The sequence below is a fragment of the Tiliqua scincoides genome, chromosome 2 (assembly GCF_035046505.1).
Source record: "Tiliqua scincoides isolate rTilSci1 chromosome 2, rTilSci1.hap2, whole genome shotgun sequence".
NCBI classification, from domain to species: domain Eukaryota; kingdom Metazoa; phylum Chordata; class Lepidosauria; order Squamata; family Scincidae; genus Tiliqua; species Tiliqua scincoides.
In genome coordinates this window covers 115,046,571-115,057,253 of record NC_089822.1, presented here as the reverse complement: position 1 = coordinate 115,057,253, position 10,683 = coordinate 115,046,571, and the positions used below count along the sequence as shown (strand labels likewise).

At 46.7% G+C, this 10,683-nt stretch overlaps 1 protein-coding gene across 1 annotated transcript; it reads right to left on the bottom strand.

Annotated features, from left to right (window-relative positions):
• Positions 1–2,897: 2,897 nt before the first annotated feature.
• Positions 2,898–9,462, bottom strand: NAA10 (N-alpha-acetyltransferase 10, NatA catalytic subunit). The gene is made up of 8 exons (XM_066613740.1): positions 9,341–9,462; positions 8,763–8,861; positions 7,253–7,311; positions 6,247–6,292; positions 5,546–5,661; positions 4,971–5,015; positions 3,965–4,049; positions 2,898–3,285 (listed from the first exon to the last, which is right to left on the bottom strand). The coding sequence occupies exons 1-8, from the start codon at positions 9,359–9,361 to the stop codon at positions 3,034–3,036; spliced, it is 723 nt and encodes a 240-aa protein (XP_066469837.1). The 5' UTR covers positions 9,362–9,462; the 3' UTR covers positions 2,898–3,033.
• Between the last annotated feature and the right edge of the window lie 1,221 nt (positions 9,463–10,683).

The window sequence follows — 10,683 nt, the reverse complement described above, 5'->3', positions numbered from 1 at the left end:
CAGTAGACTGACATGAAAGTACTTTTAAAGCATATTGCCAAGGTTGTGCACTTTGGGAACAGACTACCACATGTTTGTGTCTTCACAAGAGAAGCAAGGAGGCAAGCAGTATTCTGTATTCATTCTCTCACACACTCACACAGAGAGAGAGAGACAAAGAGAGAAAATCAGCTACTTCGCAGGCAAGGCAAACAGCCCACAGCAGAGCCCATGACCCAATTGACACAGCCAACAAAATAAAATGACTGAGTCCAGTGGTGAAAGTATAGACTGTACCAGGTGACAGATGGGGAGTCACTTTTTTCTTTCAGTTGTTCCCCTGTGGATTAGAGCACAAACCACCTCTTTATAATACAAGAACTGGCATAGTTTTCTACTGTGTCTTTTAGAAGGGGGGGGATATTCAGAAATGCTACACAGCACCTGGAAGCAGCATCTACCATAACTTCCTGTTACAGATGTAGAACTGGCCCTAGTCCCCTTAGTCATGTTACTTCCTGCCATCTCTCAAATAGCACAGTTCCTGTGGAGCTGCCACCAGTTCAGAAAGGACAGTTGAAGAACAAGACACCAGATTTCATTTTCTCACAGAACATTAAAAAAAACCTCATGCTGTAGGAATTGGAACTCTGCATGTGCTCAACAGAACACTGCCTTTTTCTTTTTCTTTTAAACTAACAGCATCCTCAGAACAGCAATTCTGAAACAGAAAACAACTGATTAAAAGTTTTCTTGGGCATACAATTCTATTTTCACAAGTAGTACTGTATATTTTTCCACAGCAGTTTTTTTTAATTTTTTGTTACTAGAGTTCCCAAAACACGAACAATCCATTTTTTAAAATTTTTATATGAATAGATTATAGTCCTCATTAAGGCATACCTATTAAGTACATTATAACAGCTGCACCATACAGACAGTAAATAGAACTAGTAGAATCAAATGGTAAGGCTTTGTTCTATTTTAAATCTTAGGTTGGAAGAGCGATTACATGTTTGAACCCCACCCACGAGGAAAAAACACACACAGCCTCCTTGTACAAAGAAAAGTAGCATGTCAGAAGAAAGTTAGATGCAACTAACACTTTTATATACAATTATAGCACAACCTGACACTTTTATATGCAACTATATAGCAAGGGGAAGAGGAGTATTAAAAAATGCAATCCCCCTTCCTAAGTATAGAAAGTGACAAGCAATTACCTCACTGCATGAAAGGGGGAAAGATTCCTTGGCAACAGGAGGCCTGGGTACCTATGACACCTTGGTAGTTTGGCTCTATGTACTGCATGACACTCACTGTGGCATCCATGCATGTTTAAGAGTGTCCTCAATAGCAAGTCAAAATTATGCTCATTAGGGAGCAGACACCTTCTGTGCTGCTACATTTCCCCTACACACATTGCTGGATCATTATCAATATGGGGAGCAGATTAAAGTGTAATTTAGGGAACTGACAGCCACAATGTGTGGCCATAAGCTTTGACACCTTTCGAAGGGGATCAGATGAATTCATGGAGGCTAAGGCTATATCAACAGCTATTAGCAGAGGCAGTCTAAAATGGTAAAAACAAAACACCAATAACACACAAAATTGGGCTTATAAAATGTGATATCCTGCTCAATTAACAAAATAACACCAAAATGTACCTATTAAAGTGGCTGAGGAGTGTCTGTGGATTGGACCATGTGCTTCTGACTGTGTTTCTAAGCCCCCCAACTCCCTTGGAGCTCTGTTGTTTTAAACTGGCTGTAGAGTCTTCTGAGCATACTTAGAAGCTGCCAAGAAAAATGCATGGAGCCCTATCAAAAGTGAAAGTCAGCCACAGTGTGCATTTACTCATGACTAGGCAACCATGCCTTGGTCCACTGGAAATGGCAGGCTGGGAGGAATGCAACCACACCAGAATTGTCCCAATCCAATAAACACAGGCCCCAAAAACACTCGAGATGGAACTAACTCCAAGATGATAAATGTATTTAGTCCTATGAAAAGCGAAATTGAGCTACATGTTTGCATTTACTCATGAGTAAGCAAATGTTTATTGTTTCCTTGCTATGTCTCTGTGTTTTTTTTACCCTGTACTTTAAACCAGTTTGTTTCCATAGCAATTGGATGCTATGTTCAATTGTGTTGGTTCAAGTTGCTATCTTCTGAATTTTTTAATGTGTTTGGCAGCATTAGCTTCACTGTTGTTGTTCATACAAGTAGCCTACAAATCTTAACTGGATCCCATAAGTTTAATTCAATTAGTTGACTATGTAGATGTGCTCTTCAGGTGTGTGGGTGCTATGTGCTTTATGCCTGTTTTATTCTTGTGGCTATGTCTGCTGACAGCCACAGACAAAAAACACATATATATCACCTATATGACCCTGATTACATTTGATAAAAATGCTTTAAAATTGATTGAAATACTAACTTGGAATAAAAATATATAACACTGCTTTCAGCCCTCTTTTTTTATGATAACACCACCATCCATTAAAAAATAAAACCATTCTATACTTCCTTTAGCTATTAGTAATGATTACAGGAAGCCTCCAGATTAAGGGGCTATTTGCCACTTAATGTAAAGAGCAACAACATGGGAGAGGTTGTAGCCTTCATGCCTTGCTTGCAGGCACCTGGCAGTGGAAGGTAGAATGCAGAACGATACAGGACTCTGATCTGATCCAGTAGGACTCTTATTGTGACTTGTGTAAAAGGGGACAACTTTAGAATATGAGCCATGCAACACTGCTTGAAGTAACGGAGAGCAAAGAGGGTCTGGGATAAGCCATAGAACTATGCCACACACAGGAGCACCACAGCCTGCTGGCCTCTCTGTACAAATGAGATTCTTTGGGAGATCTTTTCCACATCCCATACAAGGGAGCCCAACAGACACACAAGCCTCTTGTTCCATATGTTTTATTTCCAATCCATCTTTAGGGGCAAGAGAGGACAGTGACCCTCCCTAGCTAGAGAGGACAATGACCCTCTGCAGGACACATCCTTCAGCTGGAGTGCAGAGTAGAGCAGAAGCCCTTGCTACGAGGCAGAGTCAGAGGCCTCTGAGCTGTCCTTGATGTCTGTGCTCTCTGTGGCCTCACTGACCTCACTGACATCTTTGCTGTCCCCACTATCTTCGGCCTCAGGTCCAGTGCCTAACACAGTTCCTGAGCATTTCTCATCCCGGCAGCACTCGCCCATATGGTTAGCCTTGTGATCACTAGCCTTGTTCTCGATGGAGCCCAGTACAGAATGTTTTGTCTTCTCTTTCAAGTCCACCTGCTTCCGCAGCTGCCAAGAGAGATGCACTCATTTAGTTGGACTGGGGTTTTTTTGTTCAGATTGCAGGGATGGGGAGCATTTTCTTAGATGGCCAAGATTAAAGGTGAACAGAAGGGTGGAGACCATCTCCAATGTACACAGAGACACTGATTGTTCAGAATTTTATAGCTAAAAATCAGTCCCTTGACATGCACAAAATGCTAAAGCAAGACTGTAGTTTCTGAAATATTGAGCTGATCGTGACTAACAGTCTGGCTATACATTACAATCATCATGAGAGTAGTGGCCTTCTGTAAGCCAGGCTGACAGCTGAGAATTCTGGATGTTCCCCCAGAAACATAGCAAATGCTAGAGGAGATCATAGGCAAATATACACACATGGATGAATAAGCTTTTGGCTGCCTGCCTTCAATTGTTTCTCTCCCCCCCTTTAGGGCTAGAGAGGAATAAACACAGCAACACAGTGATCCTGTCCAGGTATCTCTGCCAGTCTCTAAAGGAGCCGAAAAGTCAAGAGCCAACTCACATGTGGTCACTTTTGTTAGGATGAAAGAAGACAGGCTGCCAATGTCTGCCCTAGTTAAGATTCTGAACAGCTTGAAGAGCAGTTTAGTGGAAGGCTCAGGTCTGGGATATGAAGGACAGATGGACAAGGCATTGAGAGGGTATCAGCAGGGCCCATGCTCACCTCTTCTGCCATCTGTGTCAAGTCTCGCTTCATAGCATATGCATCTTCTCCATCAGCATAGTATTTGGGCTCCACTTCACTGATCCTATTGAAAGGAGGAGGAATGCTAACATCACTTGAAAATTCTTACAGTCCAGTCCCATAAACCTGCTTCAAACTCACAGGGCTGGTGCAATATAATAGCTAGGAGTTTGGAGCTGCGTAGCCCCCAATTCAAATCTCTCTTCAGGAGTTTGTAACTGCAGTAAGTGTAGGCAACTTCCTATTCTCTCAAGCCTCAGGGCACCATGTTTGATATGGGGGATAATACTGACTTTTGCAAGGTCTTTGTTAAGATTACTAATTTTCAACATGCAGAAAGCACTACAGAAATGTTACATAGCAATTTGAGGATTTTGAGAATGTTGCTGGTGGCTAAAAAAAGCTTCAAGGAATTGTATAAACACCTGTCAGTTCTAAAGAGCAGGTTAGAAAGATGTTGCTTTTATCTTCTAGCACTGGGGTCCCTTCAACACCTTCACGTTCTATTGCCATAAAGAACATCCAAGTATTTTATTAGCTGCATTTTTTTCTTCCAGTCTCTGAAACACATTTCTGGTGTGTTAGTCTGCCTTAGAAATAGCCAAAGCTTAATACTCAGATTTCGGGCCCAATCCTATTCGACATGCGCCAGTCCGCTGCCAGTGTGCACAGTTGCAAACGTGCCATAAAGCACGCTTGTGGCAGTCAGCGCCAGAGCAGGCTTAGCACAAGCCCAAGCTGGGCTGGCACTGGTCAGAGGTCAGCTGGCCACTGCCTGATGCTCCACTAATATGGGTGTCCCTCCCCAATCTGCTGCCTGAGGCGACTACTTCAGTTGGGCTCAGGCCAGCCCTGCACAAACCTGCTCAATGTGCCTGTTTAATCCTATGAAGGGCACTGAGTCACCAGCATCTCCATTCAGATTTCCACATGTCTAACCACACTTCCAACACAACCTTGCCACCAATGCCCCCATGATACTCACTGGAAATTGAGAGTGTTGGAATAGAGGTGCAGGGCTGCTCGGTTACTGCAAGGCAAGATAAAAAGTTGAACAAGTTTGTGAACATGGGACTAATCTGAGGAATAGGAACACTGTAAGAAGATCAGGGGGTCTCAAGGGTTCTCATCCTCCTTTCTAAACCCTTTCCTTTCTAAGCAGAACAGCGTTCTTGTAAACAATATCTTCAACTGGGGCTAGAGGTTGCAGGAGTTTAAATGAAGAATGATCCACTTAAGTCAGAAGAAAACTTGGAAGGAAGCCATGGAAGTGAGTGCTGGGCAGAGGACCAGGAACCCCAGAAAACAGAGGTGGAGGACCAAAAGCAGTTAGCTCCCCACTTCTGACATATGCAGCAAAAGGAAGCAACACGGGTTGAAAACATTTATCAGAGACAAATTGCACAGGAGGATGGACACTCCCTTTGTGCATACTAGGTGTATGCAGTATCCATGGTGCGGACATTTGGCAGTCTTGTAGTTAGTCCCGAGTAATACATATATGACACAGCACTTTACTTCTCTGGCAGGGGAGCTGAACAAGGAAAAAGAGACACTCACCTCTTACGTACATGCAAGGAGACGTACTTAGCATTGAAATTCTCAATCATGGCACGGGAAGCCTGATCCATCAGCTTCTGAGCCAGGCCCAGGCGTCGATGGGAACGCTTGACTGCCTGGCAAAGGGGAAGAGTGGTTAGGAGGGAAGGACTTGTCATAGAAAGTTGGTCTCCAAGGAAGAATTTTTCTCTCTTTCTAAAAAGAATCTCTCAAGCTTTGTTGACTCAGGACACAGCCAATATTTGTCTAAAAAATGGTCGTGTCCTCTGGGATGGACTCTCCAATGCTACACCAACCATCTCTGTGACAAAATTCTCACACGAAGAGACATGAACCCCCCTCCCACTGCACACATGAGTTTGTTGCTCAGTGTGAATGGAAATTAAACATCATTCTAGTAGGAATGCTATCCCCTAATCAACCCCCTTGCCTGGCAAAGAGGTGCTCCAAGCTGCTCTGGGTGTTAACCTGAATGGCAGAAACAGAGCACTTCAGTTGCTGCTTGAAAAGTTATTGCTGAGGTTCACAGATGGCAAAGAGATCCTTTCCACCCTTTAGGAGTCCCACCCACCCCACAGACTGAGAATCCAGGCCCTAATAGATGGCTGATTAGCCACTCCCAAACTTTCGCTGCTCTTTACTAAATGTTTGACCTGTCACACAACAGTAACAATAGAAGACCAAGGACAGGGCATTATTACCAGTGATGTTATGTGTCCATGGGGGACGTCATCAGGGTCTTCTTCCCTAGAGACAGAACAGGGATATCAGCATAACTCAAACCTTCCACACACACACACTACAAACATATCTAGCAATACTGCAGTAAAACCACCATCCGCCGAAGTCTCTTGACTTTTCACACTTCACTACCCCACACCTAGACCCCAACGTTTCACCATCCCTCTTTTTTTTTTCTTTTGTTTTTTTGCAAGTACCAATTTTTCAAGCACCACCTTTTGAAGGTACCATGACTACCACTAAAGATAGCTGCTGTACACAGAAGTGGGTAATTTGCCCCACAGCTGTCTCTGCCTTCACTTGATACCCTTCTTTTCCAAACTGTGCCTCTTTTGAAACAGATCCCATCTTGCTCACTGAAGCACTACACCCCAGCCACCTCTACTTTCAGTAGGGTCACGGCAGTGCCAGGTCACCATGGCAGTGGAGCCAAGCGTCACCTGTCATACCGTACCACTAGTTGAAAATCACTGACCTAGCCTGTAATGCTGTTTTTTCTAACATTCACACCTTCCAACTCAAATTAAAAAGTAAGGATAATACAACATACCCAACCCAGAAATACATCAAAGAACATGGCATTTCTTGAAAAACCCACAAACCACCATGTGAAGCAGGTCAGTATTATTCTCTCCATATGGTGGAAGTGCAGTTGAATCCAAGACAACAGCAACTTGCTTAAGAGTGCAATCCTAACCCCTTATGTCAGTGCTTTCCAGCACTGACATAAGGGCAATGCAGCTCTGAGGTAAGGGAACAAACATTCCCTGACTTTGAGGAGGCCTCCGTGAGTGACACCCAACTGCAGGATGCAGCACATGTCCAATTGGCACCGCTATGCCAGTGCTGGGTTAGGATTGCACCCTAAGGCCAAGGAGCAGAAACTGACAGATTGAGGAAGGTTTGAACCAACTCACAACTCATTCACAGTCATCCTATAGCCAGCCAGTCATTTCTCCTACTCACATTTTAGCCAACACGTAGCCCACAATCTTCCCATTCTCATCCTCAGCAATATAGGAGAGCTGGGGGGAGAGTAAGACAGTGGTTTTAGATTGTGAGCCCTTTTGGGACAGGGAGCCATGAGTTATTTGATTTTTCTCTGTAAACCGCTTTGTGAACTTTTAGTTGAAAAGCGGTATATAAATACTGTTAATAATAATAATAATAATAACAGAGGCCAGAGAGGAGCACTTGTGGCAGGGCAAAGACTGAGAATATTATCCACAGGCATAACAGACCTTTTGCTTTCTGAGAAGGAGCAGCTTTTATGTGGAAGCAGGACCAAAGGGGAGCAATGAAAAACAGTCTAAATACTGAAGTATTATTACATAGTTATGAGAATTCAGAGTGCTTCAGTTATACTCCCTCCGGAAGTTAGCTTTAAATGTGCAATACGGTTTTAATTACTCCACCATACTCCACTATAGGGGGAGACATGGCAGGCTCATTTTGCCCTACAGCTAGCAGGATTTCAAATGTACTACAAAGCAGGCAGCTGGGGGGAAGGGACAAAGCATAAGGAAAAGTCACTGCTACCTCTGGGAATCCACCACATGTTGTCCGGGTAGAACCTTAGGCTTGCCTAAGGTCACCTAGTGAACTTATGATAAAGGTGAGAGTGGACTCAGGGATTCCCCAATGCTAAGCCAACCCCAGTCTTTTGCAGCAAATGCAGTGAACACCATGCTCAATCACTCTTGATTTTCCAAGTGATAATGATTGTTAATTAGCTCACATTGCTCCAGGCCAAGCCTCATGACAAAACAGCCAAAGGCAGCAAAGGAGATTCTGAGAAGTCAACAAAGCCTTGAATGTTACTCAAGGAAAAGAGAAGCCTGCAAGACCTTCCCTGTAGCTCAGTGGAGTCATCTGAAGGCTTAATGATCTAGGCTGGTGGCTTTCTCCCAACTGCAAGCAATGGGAGGAGGCATACAATGGGGTCAGCAATTGGAGAGTCCTGGGCTAGAACCGGTGCTTGGGCAGGTGGCAACTCAGGGTGAAGGGCTGAAAACAAAGTTCAAACAAAGTTTGAAGTTCAAACAAACATATATGTCCCTAAATCATAAGAACCATGCACCAGTATGCCAAATAAGGAGAGGGAAGTGACATGAATATCACATGGGTCACTTGTTTTCATAGAGTACAAGTACAGGAGTTTTGGGTGTAGTTCGGAGAAGAAATCAAAGATCCACCATGGGGTAACTTAGAACCTGTATCCATCCTAATCTATTCTTAATCTATAAATAACATGTAAATAAATTTTTCTATATGCTTTTAAAAAAGTCTATGTTTGCTTAGCATTTTAACCCAAAAACCAAGTCCCAAAAATCTCTCTATCAGTACAGAGCAGCAATTTGCAGAGAGAGCGGAGGCGGCCAGACCTCTCTGAAGGATGGTCACGCTGCTCCGGCCCATCGTTCCCCACACCCTCCACCACTCTAGTGCCTGGGGGACGCAGAGGTCTTGGAGTCACCTGGGGCCAGGAGAGTCCGTGATAGAAGTAGTATTTCATCTGATAGTTCTCCGGCAGGCAAAGCAAGTTGCAGTGCTGCATGTTCATCAGGTCCTCGGGCTGGCAGTGGGGAAGAGACAAGAAGAAGAGACAGCTAAAGGAGACACAGCAGCAGTGTCTGCCAGGAGTCTGCCAGCGGTCCCCAGTCGCACCTGCTGAAGGGAGCCTCCATGTTCAGAAGCAGCACCAGCTCTAGTCCACCGGGCCGGGCGCTTTACGTCTAAGAGCTGCTGCACTCCTTCTGTCCTCACAACAACCCTGTGGGGTTGAGAGGAAGAGACTGACCAAGGCCACCCAGGAGGCTTCGTGGCTGGGGGGGGATTCGAACCCGGATCTCCCGCGTCTCAGCCCACCTCCGCTTTTATTGACTCAGCCACAAGAATCTGCAGGCGTTGACATGAGATAAACGGGGGGGGGGGGTTTGAAGGGCCTGCACCGCTCTGCCCCTGGCCTGGCCTGGCCTGGCCTGGCCTGGCCTGGCCGCCCCCTCCCTCCCACCCTCCCACCCAGCCCAGCCCAGCCCAGCCCAGGACTCGCACCCGCGCGTTCCGGATGTTCATGGTGCCGGCAGAAGCAGCGACAGCGACCCTCTCCTCGGCTCACGCGGCGGCTCCAATCAGGACACCCACCTCCGGAGGAAAGAGCGAGGGGTGGAGGAAGCGATGAAGGGCACGTCCATCTTCGCCCCGCAGCCAATGGTGGGGGACAAACGAAAACGCTCCAGCCAATCCCGGCACAACACTCCTTGTTTGTCCCGACTCCAGAAAAAACTCGGACCAAGCAAGACCTCCCCAGGCCAATCAGGACGCACCTACGATTTGGTTGCTCTGACCAACCACGGAGCGGTTTACACTTCTCCTCTTCTTCCTCCTTCCGCCCGGCGTCCTGACTACCAGGCCACGCCGATTGGACGGCCGGCCAACCAATCCCCTGCGTCGAATCCTGAGCCCGTCCCAGCCCCCTGCGAAGGCTCCCGCGCGTGCTCAGTGGAGAAGTCGCGTGTGCTGAGAGAGGATAGCACGCTCTGCGCAGTACTGTCGCTGCACGCGCCGGCTCCCGCCTTGGGGGACGCTCAGCTGCAGAGCCTGCGGCGGCGCAGGAAGGGCCGCCTACACGGGCCGCTGGAAGCGCCTTCAGCTCAGGAAGAGGGCAGCCCGTCAAGGCAGAGCCGCAGGCTGACCCTTCGCCTTTGGCCACGGGGCAGCCTGGCTCTTGGCGCCTCGCTCGGTGAACGAACCGACCGTCCTCGGGAAGCTGGTCTGAGCCTCAGCACTAGGAGGGCAGTCGGCGGTCTGGTGACTCGGGGGCCTCCTGGACTAAGCAGAAGCGCTTGGGGCGTTCCTTGGATTCAGTGATGGGTGCCGTGGCAGTGCTGTGGCAGCTTGCTGGAGAGGCCCTGGCCAGTTACCCCTGCCAGACACCATCGTGCATTCGGCCTGCACTGTCTTTGAGAAAGGTTCAGAAACTTTAACTGGTGCAGGTGGTCATGTCTTGACTGCCGTGACTATCATTCCAGATCTTCATTGGCTCCCGCTTCGTTTCTGGGCCCGGTTCAACACGCTGTGTTTGACATCTAAAGCCCTCGGGGGTGGCAAATGTAAGGCCCGGGGCCCAGCTGTGCCCTCAGAAGCTCTTTGTCCGGTTTGTCAGCCTCTCCCAGTGTCGGCTGCTGTGCTGTCACTGCTGAAAGGGAAGCCCACATGAGAATTAGGCTGTCCCATATCTTGAAAATATGATCAAGATTTACATATTTTCTCTTCTGTCATTCGAAGTTGAGAGTTTCTAAGAGGAAAAAAGTGCTTATTTCTGGTCCTGACCTGCTTTATGATTTCACTTCCTGCTTTGACATCACCTCCAGCGCTCAGCAGGCATCATGAATGCT

Coding starts and splice junctions, on each gene's coding strand:
- NAA10 (XM_066613740.1), bottom strand. CDS start 9,361: ATGAACATCCGGAACGCGCGG. Junction 5,662..6,246: donor ATGGACACATAACATCACTG/GTAATAATGCCC, acceptor CCCCTTTGCCAG/GCAGTCAAGCGTTCCCATCG. Junction 4,050..4,970: donor TCCAACACTCTCAATTTCCA/GTGAGTATCATG, acceptor TCCTTTCAATAG/GATCAGTGAAGTGGAGCCCA.